At 34.0% G+C, this 19,554-nt stretch overlaps 1 protein-coding gene across 1 annotated transcript; it reads right to left on the reverse strand.

Moving 5' to 3' along the window:
• Positions 1-2,045: 2,045 nt before the first annotated feature.
• Positions 2,046-2,837, reverse strand: LOC133318089 (zinc-finger homeodomain protein 3-like). The gene has a single exon (XM_061520037.1). The coding sequence runs from the start codon at positions 2,835-2,837 to the stop codon at positions 2,046-2,048; it is 792 nt and encodes a 263-aa protein (XP_061376021.1).
• Between the last annotated feature and the right edge of the window lie 16,717 nt (positions 2,838-19,554).

Genomic DNA, 19,554 nt, shown 5'->3' on the forward strand with positions numbered 1-19,554 from the left:
TTGTTTCTTCTACATTTAGACATGTCTATGTCTTGATGAAATTATGTTAACTCAATAGCTAGCTGATTATATGCAAGGTGTCATTAGAAACATGTTGATTACATGTATATGCATATGGTCAATCAAATGGGTACGGAAGAATTACATGATACAAATATTCAATATTTTTAAATAACAAGTGGGGTCTATATGAGGATATGTGAAGAGAAAAGAGAGAAAAAGAAAACATAGGTCCCACATCATATTTTGTAGGAGATAATTTATCTCTTACACACCTATAAAAATATGTAAGTTTCATGCGGGGCCATGTGAAAAAAAGAGAAAGAAAAAGAAAACATGTGCAACACACTTTTATTGTGTAGGAAATAAAATTATTTTATACATAAGAAACACTAATTCCATAATATAGACTGTACCAATGAAACAAGTACGCAGCCCCGAAGAAAGAATCTAAAGCACTGGGGAAAGGACGAAATTCAACACGTTTCAAATTTTATTTGCAGGGTGTTTGATACGGGGATAAATTTTAGATTCCAAGAAAACTGACATTGAGAATCTTATTTACCCTAGTTTGATATAAGAATTGTGAAATTTTTCATGAGAAATCAAATTTCCAAGATTTCAAATTGTGTAAAAAATTCCCTCCAAAGAATACCACAGGTGTGTGGTATTCTTGGGTTTTCATCCGGTGAGAAATTTTCTCATCAGATAAAAATACCCATGCTCTCTTCGTCCTTGTTCGTAACCCCTCTCCGGCAAACTCGTCTTCAATTTCGAGGGCGAGCTCTCATCGCCAAACTCGTCTTCAATTTGGCTCCTTTCCGTTCTAGGGAATGGGTTATCGGGTTCAATTGTTGTGGGTGGTGCAGCAACACATTGAAGGGTTAAGGAAAGGTTTCTTTTGCTAATGAGTATTGTTTGTTTCGTGAAAAATGGTGCATTTGTGAAAGAGTAAATAGGGACTGGTTTAAGTTTCACAAGTTTGCTTCTCGGCGATGAAAGCGTAACTATGGTTGCTAAGGCAGAGGTAGAATGAAGTAGTGCCATCAATGGTGGTTTTTCTTTTCTTTTCTTTTTTGAATTTTCTAAGCTGTTAAGTTTGAAAAACTATATAGAGTGATTCAGATGAAATGTAATAAGAGAATGAAACATCAATTGTTGAGCCGTGCAAGTTTCAAATGTTGTTCAATAATGTTATTCTTCTATCTTTTTTTTCTTGTCTTGTTTTTTCATTGGGGATTACCGTAAGATTCTTCCCCCTCGATCAAGTATTTGATAGGTGGGGCAAGGTACTATGTGAGATTATTTTTGTAAAATCATCCAACATTTCCAGTAATATTTAACAATCGACTAAACATAGAACTTGATTCAACATTCTTGGTAATATTTTGACCTATCAAGCAATTTTTTTGTCTGATTCCTGAACAATTTTTTTTTTCCGCTTCCAAAAATTCCCTTGAAGTTTGAACTTATTGTCTAGGCGATTATTTCTCTCATGTAGTGAAAGACAAAATCTTTTATGTTGAGAGACAAATAAAATGAGATTCACTGATTTTTTAAAAAAAAATTAAAAGAAAGAAGACACATTTTTCTATGTGAGAGCAACAAGAAAGAGTACTCTCACGGAGAATATAATTTTCCTGTTGTCTGTCTAACATGTGCTCGAGATTTACTCTTTTAAGTAATAGAAACATTTTTCAAATCAATCACAATTCACAACAATGTCAGAAGATGAAATGTAGCGTAAAGAAGCAGATTTATATAAGGCACGGGGAAAGTAGTATATTAAAGGCCTATAAAATTTGTACCTCAAACTCAATGTTGCATTTTATTGCATCTCTGAAAGGCTCAAGAGAAGCATCACTCAGATATTAGCTAATTAACCCAACGCAAATGCAATTTCGTAAACAATACTACGACGGGACTATGCATGAAATGATTAGAAAGATACTTTAGAGGAAGAAGAAAGTCAAGACTTAATTAGAGTGCTAATAATTATGAGTGGAGTTAATAAATAAAATGGTGATCATATAATTAGTCGTGATTTATGCAGCTGGGGGATTCTTTTTGGCTAGATTGTGCTTATTGTTGTGCATCCAAACCTTGAGCACTCTTCTTTTGACCCCAATCTCTTGGCAGAAGTGTTGGACTAGAGACTCCTCTTGCTTCTGAATTTTCCACCCAACCTTGTCAGCAAAGTTGATCATTCTGTCCTTCTGTTCCTGGGTGAATTTTGTCCTGAACCTTTTCTTCACTATCTGTGGAGGTCTAGCTTCTTGTTCATCGGATTCGGAAGGGATGGACAGGGATCCCATTATCATGTGGTGAGGTGGTACAGTTCTTGATGGTAGAATGTTAGCAGCAGTAGGGTAACCCAAAGCCTCAGGAGCTACGTGATGGCCAAGGATGAATTTTTTCCCCAACCTGCTGTTGAAATGTGAGTTACGGCTGTAGGGCTCATGCTCAGCCTCAGCCTCACCTTCTACCTCCTTTCGGTGAAAGTTTCTGTGACAATGGCAGGCAGAACAGTTCAAAGCTTCTATGGTCCCTTCTACTCCACTTGGCAAGAACTCACCACATCCATCAGTGGCATTTCCTCCCATTCCAGCTGCATGGTTCTTTAGGCATTCTTTGTACCTCACCATTTTCTTGTAGGATCCATGATCTTCTAGGCCTGGGAACCCATTTGAAGGGTTAATTTTGATTGATGAGGAAGACATAATGTGGGTATTGTGTGCAGGGTCATGATGAGTCATGTGCTCATCCCCATTATCGTAACTGCTGTTTATTGGGATTGGGATTGGGATTTCTCCTTCTAATTGACCAGAAAGTTCCATTTTTGGGCCTTGCTTACCGGACAGGAGAAGAGAACGAGGAAAAGTGCCAAAATGATTGTAATTCCAAGTTTCAACTACTTGAAATCCTAGGAGCTATCTTCACCATTGTCAACTCTTCTAAAAGCAACAAACTGAAGACGAAAATGTTTTGATTCTTCACATCATTTTTCTTTCAACTCTTCTTTACGGTTCTAACTAGGAAAAAAAAAAAAACAGAAGCAAGAAAGGGCTTAATTAATGTTACGTGAATTGTAAGACCTAGCAGGCTTAATTTAAAGGAGAGTAGTCAGCTGAACTAGCTAGTGGAAAGAGAGAGTTTCTGTCGATGCTAGGGAATGAGAAAATGGTTTTGAAGCACTTGAATTTTGAGTAGCCATGTTATTGTCTTGAGGTGAATTAAGTAATAATGAGCAAACTCAGGATATTGTTATGAGAAGACAACTTTTTAAGCAAACAAGAAGCTTTCCTACCCTTGGCATTTTCAATTACAGACAGACGCAGATGGAGAGTTGTCGTGAAGAGCATTTGAAAACAACATAGCAAGTACCAATGTCAAGTTGTCTTGATAAGCTTGAACTGAACACCACCAAACTAAACTGAAGAAAACATGGACAAGTTGATTTAGCTTACAAGGGAAAGACAGAGAAAGAGATTAGAATTTGAGTTAGTATAAGGCAGTAGGAGTTGAGAGACAGAAAAAAGAAGACCGGAGATTTTTGGAGGTGGGTTTGGCTGATCAAGAAGCACTAAACAAGAGCTTATAGAGGTGGTGTGGGGGGAAAAAGATAGAGGGGAATCAAGTAAAGAAAATAAAGCAGAATTTACAGACAAAGAGAAATGCACATGAGAGTTTTGGGGGGAGAGAGAGATTAAGAGACCAAAAAAAAAAAAGTAGGGTGCTTGCTTTGCTTGCACTATCAGCCATCAAGAGGGGAGTGTGGTGTGTCAGTCAGAGTGTAGAGGACAAAACAAGGCAGAGAGAGGGAGCGAGAGAAAGAGATAAGCAAAGCCAACCCTTACCCCCAAAGAGAATTAAATTAACACAAATAAACGTTCTTTAAAATAAATAAAAAATAGGGGATTTACAAAAAAATGTAAATAAAATAAAAGTTTGATGCAGGAACACACACATAATAATGTATAAGATCCATATGGGGTCATCTCAAATAGTCAGGATTTATCCCCTAAGTTTTTTGAAATGTTATGTTATCTTTCTTTTATTGTGGTATAAGAAGATGCAATTTTATCTTAATTGCAACAACGAAAGACGAATTGGATAATTATTTCAAAATTATAAGTTAAAAATAGTGTTTCAACCTTCCATCTCTTTTTTTTTTTTGTTATAATTGGATGTTCATGAATATGCTACTGCATTTAACATATAAAAACTATGTATACTCTCCTAATTTTGTTCTTAAAGGCGAAGAATTGATGAATATAAGGTCTTCCAACAACTGAAAAGGGGAGGATTGGTGAAGTAATTAAAATTGGTGATGATAGAATGCGAGTTAAACGGAGTACGTCCAATATCTTCGGCTGAATATGGAAAGCTCGCAAGTGGAAGATTTTCCTTCACGCGCCAGCATTACTGATGAGGAAAACAAATTATGAAGTCTTCTTTATTTTATTGGAATAGAATATTATACTTATTTTTTTTAATATAATTATTGCACTGAAGTTTCAATCTATAATCTTATGCAAATTCTTCAAATCTCTTGTCATTAAATTAATCCTAGTGGTTTTATGACAACTTTTTTTTTATGTTTATTTCTTTCAATACTATTGGATCACAATCTGAATTGAGTTTTATCATTTTTTTATTGAGATTGTGATTTAACGGTTAAAAAAGAGTAAATAGAGTAGGCATTAAAAAAAAGTAGATATAATATCTTATCACTATTTTATTTTATTTGTGAAGGGATCCTTTTATAAGTTGTTAACATGATCATATCATGTGAGATGATCTAAACATTCATGGGCAAATCAATGATAATGAAAATGAGAGAGACTAAATATTAAAATAATAAATGACAAGATCATCACTATTGATTTACTCATAAATGATTATAATTTTCTCATGTAACATGATCATACTAATTAACACATGAGATGATCAACTCTCATTTTATTTTATTTTATTTTTCACAAAAAAGGTCGCTTCAATCTTTGTGATAGTACAAAATATTCCATTTCTTATATATGTATGTATTTGCTTGTGGTCGTCTGTAAGGGAAAAGTTCATCAACATGTTAATGATATCCCTTTGGAATACAAACAGCAATTGAATTTCATTTAGGTTTATCACATAACACAATAATAAGAAACATATAAAGACAAATTTTTTACATGATTCTCTCATATGAAATCTTAACATAAAGAGTACCATTCCCTAATAAAATATATTTCATCTCTCCAATATTATAGGTTTGATAATGAAGGAAACTTTTTTTATGCTATAAAAATAATCAAATAATCCTGACTTTTATCGGACAAATTAATGCCATTAATTAATAATAAAATATATAATAATATGAATCTACGGCTAGCTGTTGACTAATTATTTTCACACTAAACTGAACTGAAGTCATGTGTGGAATATAATATGATTATTATATAAACATTTTTTTTCATATGCTTTTTCATATAATTTATCGAAGGGTTTTATAAGAGTTATGTTTTAGGAAAAGTGATTGTTAATGTTATAGAGATTCGTTTTGCGTGCCTTAATTTTTTATTTATTTTTTTATTTTAAAAAGTGTGGGCCCCACAAAATGTTGTGAGGGTAGGAAAGTTTGTTGTGTTATGTTAAAGGATAAAACTAAAACCCTTTATCGAAATCTTTTCATTCTTTCATTATCCTTACCTTTATTCCCTTCTCTACACCACATTTAGGACTTCATCCATCTTTACAATTTTTGTTTTATCCATGTTAAATCTTCTTAATCGTGTGACTGTTATTTATTTTTATGAATAAGAAGTTTGATTTGAAAAGATGTGTCGTTTCATCGTTGAATGAATATGTTATTTCATCTTTAATTACAAGATGCACGTAGATAATTATAAAACTCATATCACAACCCATGAGGAAAATAACAAAGAGGGTTCAAATAAAACTTGGGAAATCGATAGAACAAGATATATACTTTGTTACATCCTTAAAGATATAAAGGTTGTTGGGTTTGCTCTTTTACTAAAGCCCAAATGGGTTATTAGTATGAGAAGAGCCCAAGGAACCTAGAGCCCAATGAGCTAGGGTTTCTTGGAACCCATATAAATAGTACCTCTTAAGTCATCAGCCTCAAAGGTCTTTTTTGTGAGAAAGAGGCAAGCTCAGAATCTAATCAGTGCCCACACACTTCCCCTTCCTCCTCGAGAGATAGTTTGGAAGATCTGCCACAGTCCAGCTTCAAGGAGGTTGTTCGTGCTGCGGCGCTGAGGTGAGCTGTTCGTGAAGATGAATCCTACAAGGGAAGATTCTACGCGACCTGCGCACCGAGAGGTAATTGTGAAACAAGGATGATTCGGTAAGCATACCAATGTACTAGGTCCTAAACCGCTTCCGCATAAATCTAAGATTTCCTACAATTGGTATCAGAGCCTTGGCAATACATTGGTATGTGAATCTAGTTTCACTATTCATGTAATTAGTTTTGCTTCTTGAAATGTGGCACCTAGGGTTCTAGGATTATGGTATGAATCTAGCATGTGTATTTTATAATTCATTTTCATAAAAGTTTAAATTTTAATCGGTAAAAATGCTTTAATCCATGGTTAGGGTCTCTCGTGTATTTCTCGATTTGTAACAAGGAGGCTAATCCCATATGATTAGGTTTCCTCCTTGCTGTTTTTGTTTATTTTTGGAATTTCTGTGTATTTTTTCAATATTTTGTAAAAGTTCAAGATCGAGAAATCGCGAGGAAGATGCGCAGTCAGCACTGTCGGAGACTTTTCGAGGACTTACCGATCTCGGAATGGGGCGATCTATATATAGTTAGAAAGAGGACGGAAAGACGAACACAACGGTGGATGGATCACCGCCATCGGAGACCACACGCTCCCCCACGCGCCTCCACAAGAGGCTGAGAGTGGCCGCCACTCTCCGGAAAAGAATGGGAGAGTGAGGGAGCGTCCGGCCACCTTTTTGGGTGGTTCCGGCGGTGGTGCATTCGTCTCTATGTGGCAAGTCCTTCCCCTAGAGTTTCGATATGATTTGACTTCGGGTGACGGCGCGGCAGACCTGACGGCTAGGGTTCCTCTTTCGCGTCCTAGGGTTTCTCGCCAAAGGATTGGGTCTTTGGGCTTTTGGGCCCATGGAAACCCTAAAGGGGCTTGAGACAGATACTATGGGCTAGGCGAAAGTTGAATTCCAAAGTTGTAACATTTTTTTTATTTTCTTTAAAATAGGAATGTCATGGATTAAAGTAATTAGATTTTATTATTTAATGATTTTATTGATTGGTTTAAATTATATGATTGATAACATGCTTTATTGCGATAACATGCCATATAGAATAGGTGGTGCCATATTATTGCATAACTTGTATGATTGCATGAGCATAATAGCTATTATGTCTTCAGCGACTAGTATGATAGTTATTATGGGATTGTTTTGATTTTAAATTATCCTAAGAAATTAATTAATAATTATTATGATTTTTATTAAAAATCTAGATTAATAATTGAATTAATTAATTTTGGATAATTAACATCAAGACAAATAATCGTTATGGAAATTATTTTGATTTCAAATTGTCCTCATAAATAATAATTATTATGATTGTTGCAATCTAGATTAATAATTAAGTCAGCTATTTGGATGATTTAAATCTAGAAAAATAATTAGAGAAAATTTCCTAAGAGAATTCTTTTATTTTGCGAGTAATTTGTGGGTTTTCTGAAATGGTCATGGAATAACACACGCTGCATACAACAAAGTAATTTTGCGAGTAATTTATTCATGTATCATGATTGTTTGGAGCACACGCTGATGTAAAGTGACCGGATTTCAGGACCTTAATGCTTTCAAAATTATGTTAAGCTTAGTGCACGTTTATCGGCGCTCTTACTTATATAGTTTTTGAAATTAAACAAAGGATACTCTCAATTAAATAATTCTTGGAAATTAGAAAATGTTGCTTATGTTGAATGGAAGGAGATTTAAATTAGGAAATTAATTTAACCTTCAAGCGCATTATAGGACCATTAATAAAATAATCATGTGAAGTCCCATCGAATAAGCATGATTGGATTTTATTAGATTGGACTTAAATATATATGGGAGGAGATTTAAATTAAGAAATTAATTTAACCTCCAGGCGCATTGTGGGTCTATCAATAAAATAATCATGTGAGGCCCCAACAGATTAGCATGATTGGATTTTATTGAGCCTTACTAATCTCAAAATTTTAATAAAGTATTGACTGGGCTTATGAAAATTCTCAAACAAAAATGTTGAATGAGTGAAGGTTTTAAAAATTAATTAATTTTAAAACCTGCGGGCTCCATTTGTGGGTTTATTAGTGAAATGGTTATCGCTGAAGCCCCATCGAATAAGGATAATCAGATTTCACTAGATTAAATCTTAATAATTTCAAAATTTTAGTAAAGTATTGTACGACCCATCGTCGGCAATGCTTAGACACTATGGATAAGGTTGAAATTAAACAATGGTTAATTACATTCAACTTTGGTAAAATTGTTAACCCTCCCATCGAGGCTCTGGCAATGGCACTGAAGGCCCAAATAACAATTTTGGTTTTTACAAGTGACTTGCCCATCGTAAGCCTTGTAAAGATAAACTGAAGGATTGTTAACAATAAACAAGAGTAGTTATGAGAATCTACTTGCACGTTTGTTTATTGCATTATTTGTTTGTAATTGTGTGCTTTATATGTTTTTCAGAAAATATCTTAGAAATGATTTTGAGTCGAAAACCTCTAGATGGTACCAACTATGAATAAGTGAAAAGCAAATTTTTGATATTGTTCTAAAACATGGAAGCTAAAATTTGTCCTGACGATGCAAGGGCCATAGCAACCTGCAGAGAATGCGTCTAAGGAAACTAAGATGCATTTCTCAGATTGGGAAAGAGCAGATATGGTAGTTCGCTGCTACATTATTGTCAGTCTCTCCAAATACTTGCCGAAGCAAGTATACATGATTAAGAATGGAGTAGAAATGCTTCAGACTCTTAATGACATGTTTGTTGCGTCTAGCAGCTCTACTAGACAAAATGCAGTCGGTGCAGGTTTTGCTAAGAGTCTTGTTAAATCCAAAGGGAAAAACCCAAGGGTGGTAACAAGAACAAAATGACTTGGTTATCAGTTGTCAAACCAGTTGCTATATGAAGAAGCCGCAAGGCAAGTTCTTCAAGTGTAGACTGAAGGGATACTGAAAGAAAAATTGCCCAGAGGTGATGAAAAGAACCAGACATGGGCATATCAACGCCTGATCAGTGAATGAATTATTGATTCAAGAATCACTGATTATGTTTGTTACTCTTTGTAGTAGTTCAAACATGGCATACCTGTCAGCACTGGACATAGATATTTTAAACTTGAAAATGGGAACTTGTGTCTGCATTTGCAGTAGGACAAGTTATTTATAAGACTATGGTTTTGGGTGACTGTTTATTTGTTCCGGATTTCAAGAGGAATTCAATTTTTGTTAGTTGTTTTGGTTAAAACATGGTTGACAATGCAATTGATTCCTCAATTACATTTCGAAGTTCACCTTCGTCTTGTTTTGCTCTGGTATATTGTTTAAATAGTCTTTATTACCTTTGTCTTATACCCCCCCTAAATTTTTGTGTTGAATGGAAAGGATGATGAACAAGGATTTTCACCAAAGAAATAAAAGTTTCAAATGAAACATAACTTTGGCCTTTGTGATTGAGTCACATTATCTCAAGTAGGAAACATGTTTTAGTTAAAAGAGGGACTGAAAGTTCAAGAATCTTTTAACTAACAGCTACATGTTAGTTCTATTTGGAAGGTAAAGTGGCCAAGCAATCCTACAAGGGCCAAAAAGGTTTGCGCAACTATTCAACTGGAACTGGTACATACTAATGTATGTGGACCAATTAGTGTTCAGACCAGAAGAGGTGATGAGTACTTCATTATATGAATGTTTACTCTGGATTTGGACAGATGAACCAAGTACGCCATAAGTCTAAAGCTTTTGGAAATTCCAAGAGGTTTAGTCTGAGGCAGAAAAACATGTAGGTGTTCAAATCAAAAACACTTTGGTCTGACTAAAGTGTTGGCTACCTGTCTGGTAAGTTCAGGTCTTACCTGATTTAAGAGGGGATAGTTTTTGTAACTGTCAACTCTAAGAACGCGTTAGTTGAATGAAGTTGCAGTATGCAAAAATCAAACATTTCTAGACTTGGTGAAGATCATGTTCAGTTATTCATCTTTGCCAATGTTGTTCAAGGGAGATGCCTAAGAGAAGGAAATCTACCTTCTTAACTTGGTTCCGTCAAAGTTTGTTGTAATGACACCTAAAGAATTATAGAAGGGGTGCATGCCCAGATCAAACCATATTCGGATTTAGGGTGCTACGACACACGTCCTACAACAACAGTCAAATAAGATGGAATCTTGTATGGAAGAGTGCATATCTTTTGGCTACCCTAAGAGAACTAGGGATGATTTCTTATTTAGTCTTAAGGACAAGATAATCTAAGTGAGCACTCACATGATTTTCTTAAAGGAGGACTAGATAAGAAATTATAAGCTCTTAAGTTAGGTTATTCTTGATGAGATTTATCTCAGATCAAGAATTTCCAGAATCTCTAGAATCTTCATCCACTGTTCCCTTGATTGTTCAAGAGGGGATAAATATATCTCTAAGTGAACAAACAAGAGAACCATGATTAGAAATTCAACATGATAATATATAAGTGAAACTAGTAGAAATATTAGTATCACATGTAAAGGAACAATATCAAGGATAAGCGAATCCTCAAGAAATTGAAGATCCATCATCTGACCCACTCTTTGTTTTACCTATAAATACACAAGGTCTAGTGCAGTACATTCGTAGTGGGAGAGAACCTTGTTAACTCTCAAGTTGTTTCTTGTTGAGTGACATTGATCCTACTAGTTACGATAATGCACTAGAAGATGTTGTTGATCAAGAATTGCTCAGGCTATGAACAATGAGATGAAATACTTGTATTTCAACTCCGTCCGGTCCTAGTAAAGACACCAAGAAGGGTAAAACCCACAAGGTGCATGTGGACATAAAAGGCAAAGAGAGGATGGACAGAAAGGTGAAAACCTTCAAAGCTAGCTTGGAGGCATTTTTTGCCAGACGTCATGCTTGAGTCTATCCAGATTCTCTTAGTTGCTATAAGTCTCAATTATGAGATTTCATTTTGGGAGTTGGATGTCAGGATATCTACATACAACAACCAAAATGGTTTATAGCAAATGAGTAGGAACACACGGTATGTAAGTTGTGAAAGTCTATTTCATAGACTTAAGCAAGCATCCAAGTCTTGAAACATCAGTTTTGATCAGGTTATCAAAATTTTGATTTTGAGAGAACCTTGATGAATGATGTGTATTTGTATGTAAAGGATACAACGGATGACAATAGCTTTTCTGGGACTTTATGTAGATGATATGCTCCTTATTAGAAACAATGTGGAGGTAATATCAAGCATAAAGAGTTGGCTAAGTTAGTGTTTTGGTATAGAAGTACTGGGGAAGCCAATTATATTCTTGGTATAAAACTCTTATGAGGCCGGAATAATAAGTTGTTGGCATCACCTCAGGCTACTTACATTGACAAAACCCAAAATTCAACATGAGAATTCTAATAGAAGAATTATAATTCTCAGATGTGGAATTCATCTTTCTAATGAGTGACCAAAGACTTCTAAGAAGGAAGAATGCATGAGCAAGATATCTTATGCTTTGGCAAAGGTAGACTCACGCATATCATGTTAGGCGTTAAACCAGACATCTGTCACGTAGTGGGAGTAGTGAGATAATACCATTTTGAACTAGAGGAATACTAGATTATTGTTAAGCATGTACTCAAGTATCTTTGGAGAACGAGAGATTATATGCTGGTATATTCTAGTGGGAGTCTTGAAAAGCTGAGTTTTCAAAAATTCAGTTATTTCAAGTGAATATTGACTCAAGAAAATCAACCTCGAGCTATGAGTTTTTCATTAAACTCAAATAGCATTAGAGGTGGATCTTGCAGACCCAGTTACTAAGAGTCTGCCTGAACTTGTGTTCGAGAGGCATGTTACTTCTTTGGGTCTTAGGAGGATCCCAGACTTGCATTAAGCAAGTGGGAGTTATTGGTTTTATTGTGCTCTTGGAATAAGACGATGAAACAATAAAATCATTTTCTGAATTTTATAAATAAGGTTTTATTTATTTATTTTGCGCACTATTTACAAACATAAAAGTCCGGATCAAATTGTGGAGTATATGATCATATGGATACGTTCATGGAGGACATGATCATAGGATCTCACAATTGATGAATGGAGTCACAGCCGTTAAATAAAGTTGGGCACTTTATTCAGGCTGCAATATTTTATGAAATGATTTTGTCCGAATGATTGTAAAATATTGGTGTGAATTAACATTCACATTGAAAGGATCAATGAGAGATTTGATTAAGGTTGTTTTTCTGTCATAAGGTATCAAATCTCCAGTTAACTATAGTTATGTGGTTGCTCTTAATCCTGAGTTTATTATAAATAGGTAATCAAATAGTTTTCATTCTTTGATTTACCAACGGGTGAGGTTCGATCTATTGACGGCCAATAACTCGGTATTTTGGGAGTGAGATTATTTGATTATCGGTATTTATGAGATAAACAACATGAAATTTGTAGGATATGTCCCCTTGATATGTTTCGGTACTTGGATATTAAAGACACTGGCCAGTGCATGTAATCCATCAGAGAAACTATCATAGTCAAGGGAATAAATAATTGATTGAGTTACAGAAAACTTGTCAATCAATTATAGACATTCTACAAAGGGGCGATGCATATTCATGTTATAAGTGTTGTTAATCTTGGAGTTCAAGTTCAGGCTTTTAGTGGAGTAGCACCAAATTAGATAATCATTCGTTGATTATCAGGAGCCTTGATTAATAACAGATGGTAGATCCCCAAGCTAGCTTGAGACAAGGGATGAGGTATTTTTCGGATATGATGACTTATGGGTTACATGATCTTGGGTTTTACGACTCAAGTTTGTATCCAAAAGAGCAAGTGAGAGATTGTTGGGTTTGCTCTTTTACTAAAGCCCAAATGGGTTATTAGTATGAGAAGAGCCCAAGGAACCTAGAGCCCAATGAGCTAGGGTTTCTTGGAACCCATATAAATAGTACCTCTTAAGTCATCAGCCTCAAAGGTCTTTTTTGTGAGAAAGAGGCAAGCTCAGAATCTAATCAGTGCCCACACACTTCCCCTTCCTCCTCGAGAGATAGTTTGGAAGATCTGCCACAGTCCAGCTTCAAGGAGGTTGTTCGTGCTGCGGCGCTGAGGTGAGCTGTTCGTGAAGAGGAATCCTACAAGGAAAGATTCTTCACGAGACCTGCGCACCGAGCTAGAGGTAATTGTGAAACAAGGATGATTCGGTAAGCATACCAATGTACTAGGTCCTAAACCGCTTCCGCATAAATCTAAGATTTCCTACAAAGGTTTCATTCTTTTTCTTTTTGCAAGCGGAAAAGAAATGAAATTGAAAGGAATATAACATATAGAGTAGATGTTCCCAATGAAAAGTTAAGACTTTTCCCGTCACATTAAAAAGCATATGTTATTCAATGACCAAATAAACAAAGAAAAGCAAACAATAATCTCTATTTTTTCCTAATTGGAAAGCAAATTATTCCTGGTCAACTAGATTTTATCCTCATGATAATTTGCGAGACGTTGTTGCTTTTTGCTTTTTCAAGGTGCTAGAGGGACCTTCTTCTAATTTATCTTAACACCATAGCAACCCGTTATTCTTGGTGCCTTGTCTTAGGAAACAAATGCTACGTACTTTATTATGCCAATCATTTCCCATTAACGAATCAAATTACTTAAATTGGCCTTTTCTTTCTTTATTATTTTTTCTTTTCTGTTCTCGTTTTGGATCATTTACTTTAGACGTGCTCGTCATGATCAAGACAACAATTAATTCCCATCCAAAGGTACTAACACATGTGTTATAATTGGGAATAGATCATCTCATGTGAAAAAGTGGTTATGTGGTCATGTTATTTGATCACAACCACTCATTTAAAAATTATACACTTTTCTCTCTCTTATCTCGTCAACAATGAGTGGTTGTGATCAAATAACATGACCACTTTTTCACATGAACGAGAGGATCCACTCCCGTTATATTTACCTTTAGGGTGGAGGTGGGGAAAGTGTTGTTAAGAGAAACTGAGTCTAGGCTTTATATATGTTCCAAGCACTCGAGAATCAACACTCAAATGCAGAAGGTGACCATCACCATAATATATTGCTATTATTCTTGCTAACTCCCTACTCATTTTTCACTCTTTAAAAAGCATCGCCCCCACTCGATCCAATGGTTTTTTTTAGCTCAGCCTGTACGCATTACGTAGAAAATAATTATTTCATTCTTCTCTCTCTTTCAATTACTCTTTCTTTCATGTCCATATATATGACTCATTCGTTCATTTCGACAGTGTTAGGCTGTGCTTTCTGTCGTTTGGGCCCCCTCTGCTTATGATAGAATCTGTATGTTTCTTTTTAAGTTTTCAAAAACGACTAAAAAGCAAGGACTACCCGTTGGGTTGGGAACATTCCCACTGCTTTAAATTTTTGTCTCAAGTAATACCCAAAGGTCAAATGACACACATAAAGGGGGCAAAAGTGCACCCAACATTCTATGTGGCTATATCATGGCAAGGCATGAGATTCAAAGTAATGTCATAATTACCAATCAAGAAATAAAATTATAAGCGAAAAAAAAAAAAGACAATGACTTTCCTTGTACGTAACTCGTTTTATATCCCTTCCGATTTTCTTATCCCACCACCATCTTCTAGCTAAGTGAAATTTAAGAAAGAAATCTTCCAATTCATGTTGTTATAACTCTTTGGTCATAATATAGATATTCCATATTTCCTTCAAATTCGAAATTTAACGTGGTAAAGACTTATCTGATAGTTTTACACCAATTAACAACACTTTCTTAAATATTAAATGAGTAGTCTATTAAATAATTTATTTTTTTTAATAAAACGGCATGCTTAAATATTAAGAATATATAAAGTGGATAGTATTATTCCCGGGTGCATATCCTGACGAAAAAGTAGATAGTATTATCTTTTCTAGATTTAATGAGAGGCAAGTAGTCATGCATGATGGGTTTGATTCAGTTGGGGGACCATAAACAGCTCACAACTCAATACATGAGTAATCTCAGTCTTGCATATATGCCCAACGAAGAAAAACATGACCACCTTAATTTCTCTATACAATACATATGAAGTCATTTATTAAAGAATGAACATGACCACGTAATTTCTTTACGTGATCTCATTGTCTTTTATTAAACATTTGAATATATTATCTAAAAAAAAACACTTTTATATATTAATATAGGGATAGGATCAACTTACACCGGTGTAAGAATAATAAATCTTACATCAAATCTTAACCGTTGATTTCCGTGCATCTAACGATTGAAATTTATTGGGAATTAAAAATTAATTAATGAGTGAGACCTAATAAATCTTAACCGTTAGATGCAGAAAATCAATGGTTAAGATTTGGTGTAAGACTTATTATTCTTACACCGGTGTAAGATGATCTTGCCCCATTAATATAATAATTTACGTGACTACTTACTGATGTATTTTATATATATATATATATATATATATATATATATATATATATATATATATATATATATATAGGGGCAGGATATTCTTACACCGGTGTAAGAGTTAGAAGTCTTACACTCAATCTTGACCATTGATCCACTTGTATCCAATAGCTCACATTACTAAAAAATTTGAGCCCTTAGATATAAGTGGGATTAACGGACAAGATTAAGAGTGTAACTTATACTGGTGTAAAATGATCCTAACCCATATATATATATATTAAAGGATGGAATGTTAATTTAGGGAGCGCGATCCAATACAAGAAAGAGAGTCGTACGCATGAGTGAAAAGCTTATCTCTGCATTAACCTTTTCTATCAAAGTGTGGGTCTCGGTGGGTCCCATCAACTTGTTCTCTTCCTATCCGTGTTTCATCAGCCATGGTTATCTCATCATTCTAATTAATTGCATCCATGAAATTTAAAACATCAATACATTTAATTATATTATAAGAGTTATGACGTAGGAAAAATGATTCTGTAATATTATAGAGATTTATTTTGCGTGTTTTAATTTTATTTTATTTTACTTCAAAAAATGTGGGCACCACAAAATATTATGTATGTAAAATTTTTTTTATGTCATGTTAAATGATGAATGCAAACTTCCTTACTTATATCCAAATTTACGAATTTTGCTCTGTCCATCGTCTCCAAAACTATCTCTCTGAATCCTCCTAGAAAGTTTTTCTTCATTAAATTATTTGGAGAACTCACTAAGTTGGAAAAAAATACATCTAATGACATGAGTTTCGACACTAGTTAAAAATGTTTTTAATTACTTAAGAAAATAAGTACTAAACATTCTTATATCCATGGAGGGTCTAACATGTACACCATTACGTTGACCTAAGACTTTTGGGATGTAGCATCCGTAAGATCTGCTGGGTCATGAAACGCAAACTAATTCTGCATTACATACAGCTGACTTTCTTGTTGGGTAGCTGCTGATTCTATATTCATGTATGCTTCTGCATTGCTTTTGCTATAAATTTAACAAAAGCAAATTGGAAAACATTTTCTTATGTTGGAGACATCTTGTTTTATATTATAAAGATAAAATAAAATAAAAATTAAATGGATTCACATATTTATCTTTATGGCATGAAATAAGATGTCTTCAATAACATGATATTAATAAGTCTCTCTCTATATATATAAGTATTATGTTGTAGGCCTGAGTTTTTGGACCGCAGCTGTCTTTTAATTATGTACTAAAAGTAGTATATAGTTAAAATATTAAAGTTATTGACGTAGAGGAGAGAGAATAAGTAACTTAAATATTATATCTATGTACTATCTTTAGTACATAATTAAAAACGGTCATAGGATATCCAACGAATCCATATATATATATGGGTTTTGATTTTCTCATGCGGTAGGAGAAAATTTTCTCATGTTGTAAACACATTTTCTGTGGAGCCCACATCTATTAAAAAAATAAAAAAACAAAAAGAAAATATTGCACAAAAATCGAAACGTCACTAGTAAGAGAAAACAACTCTCTAACGACATGAGAATTTTTTTTTCCTATATATATATATATATATATATATATAATCTCATGCAGTAGGAGACATGATCTCTCATGTTGCAGACACACATGTGATGAGACTCGCCATTTATAAAAGAAAAGAAAAGAGTGTCTCATTTTCGATGGGTTTATTATGTATGAGATATATATGATCATATGACATCGTGTCAAATTTTGAAATTTCACACCAAATCTTAACCGTTGATTTCCGCCAATCAACGATTATCATTTATTTGAATTAATAGTTAATTAATAATTAAGTTTAATTCCTAATAAATGATAACCGTTCTTTGGCATAAATCAGCGGTTAGGATTTAATGTCAAATTTTAAAATTTGATACTAGTGCCAAAGGATCCTATCCCTATATATATATATATATATATATATATATATATATATATATATAAGTAAGGGCATGATATTCTTATACCGATGTAAGAGTTAGAAGTCTTACACTCAATCTTGACCATTGATCCATTTATATCCAATGCTCACATTACTAAAAAATTAGAGCCCTTAGATATAAATGGAATCAACGGACAAGATTAAGAGTATAACTGGTGTGAAATGATCTTAACCCATACATATATATATATATATATATATATATATATATATATTTGATAAGTTATTCTACCTATTATTTTTTCTGTTTACTTTTGCCTACCACTCTTCGACCACAGTTCGATCAGAATCTTAATAGGAGAGAGAAATGATAAATGTAGTTGAGATTCTGATCTAATGATGTTGGAGAGTGGTAAGCAAAAATAAACAAAAAAATGATAGGTAGAAAAACCTGTCTATATATATATATATACCCGCGCGCGCGAATAAGAATAAGCCAAAAGGGTGGGTTTGGTGTGCCTTGTATAGACGACAGGACCAGTGTTACCTAATGAGAGTCTCATGCAATCATTTACTTAAAAGGCCTGAAGAGGGTAATATATAGATAGATGTAGCGTGTAAGGAAACCAAGGGTACATGAGTTCAAAGTCATAAGCAGTGATGGGGGTGGTTGAGTTACTCATGGTAAAAGAAACTGAACCTGACTCAAGCATGAGTTATTTGTAGAGTCGCCTGCATATATTAAGATCAGAAAGCTGCCTCCAACGCATTGTGCTCGCCACTCAGCAGCGGAGTTAGTTTCTGTTAGGTAGGCTAATCAATCAGAGCCTCAGACTTATGTCAAGAGAAAATAATTCAACCAAAGAAGAACAGCTAGCTATCTCTCTTATTATTTCATTTCATCACAATATTTAAGGCTAACGAGTAACGTGTAACGAGACATCTGTTTTTCTGTTTCTTCTTTGCGACTTTTTATAGTTTTAGGGAAATTATTTTCTTTTGTTATTAAATATTGTTTTCTCGTGAGGCATCGAAACCCGTACTATATTCTTGTTTATTTTTAATAAGTGATGAGCATCATTATTTATTGTGTTTATAGAATAAGAGATGCTACCTCATATGATATGAAAAAAGAGAAACTCCTAGTTTTAATCTTCAAAAAAATTTCATTACGCATTAATCATTATTTTTTATAAAGAATTGATACTTATAATTTTTAATCATTGAGACATCAGTCTTGACCAAAATATAAATAAACAAAATTTAAAAACTAAATATCTAAAATAAATAACTAAAAACCCAAATTTAAATCAAATGAAATTTTAGGCATTACTAATTTATTTTAATTGTCAAGAAAATTTAACAGGTTACGCCGGATTAAAAAGAATAAAAAAATTTGAGTGCTCAGACAAGCGTACGGTTAATCGTATTATGTATGCCAATACAATCGATGTCAAGTGAAAATACATGTCAAAGTATTTGAAGTCTTTCATCCTTACACTAATTCCCTTTCACGGATTGAGAGGGCAAAAAATTCTCCACTATTCACAAAGTGTGTTTACCAAGAGTCGTACTCAAGCTCTTTAGACTCATAGCCCAAAACCCTTGAACACAGCACCAAACCAACCGAGCCACACCTTGCAGGTATTATCTATGCTTTTAAACTCAGGTCAAAGCCTTCTAGTTTTTCATACCGTAATACAAGCACAAGTGCTCTTTAAAAAAATGTTTTATCTTTAAAATGAAATTTTAATAAATTAAGATTATACTACACTTTAAATTAAATAAAAAATGATTACAAACTCAATTTCTTTATAAATGATTTCATTTTGAAAGAAACATACCGGAGCTCTTTAAACGCTGGTTTACACATTCACAGCAAAAATCTACAAAAGTTATAAATACAAAACAAAACTCACATATCACTTTTATCAATTAATATCC

Source organism: Gastrolobium bilobum, unplaced genomic scaffold (assembly GCF_033153095.1).
Source record: "Gastrolobium bilobum isolate Gb01-03AN ecotype WA unplaced genomic scaffold, APGP_CSIRO_Gbil_v1 utg5420, whole genome shotgun sequence".
In the NCBI taxonomy this organism is placed as follows: domain Eukaryota; kingdom Viridiplantae; phylum Streptophyta; class Magnoliopsida; order Fabales; family Fabaceae; genus Gastrolobium; species Gastrolobium bilobum.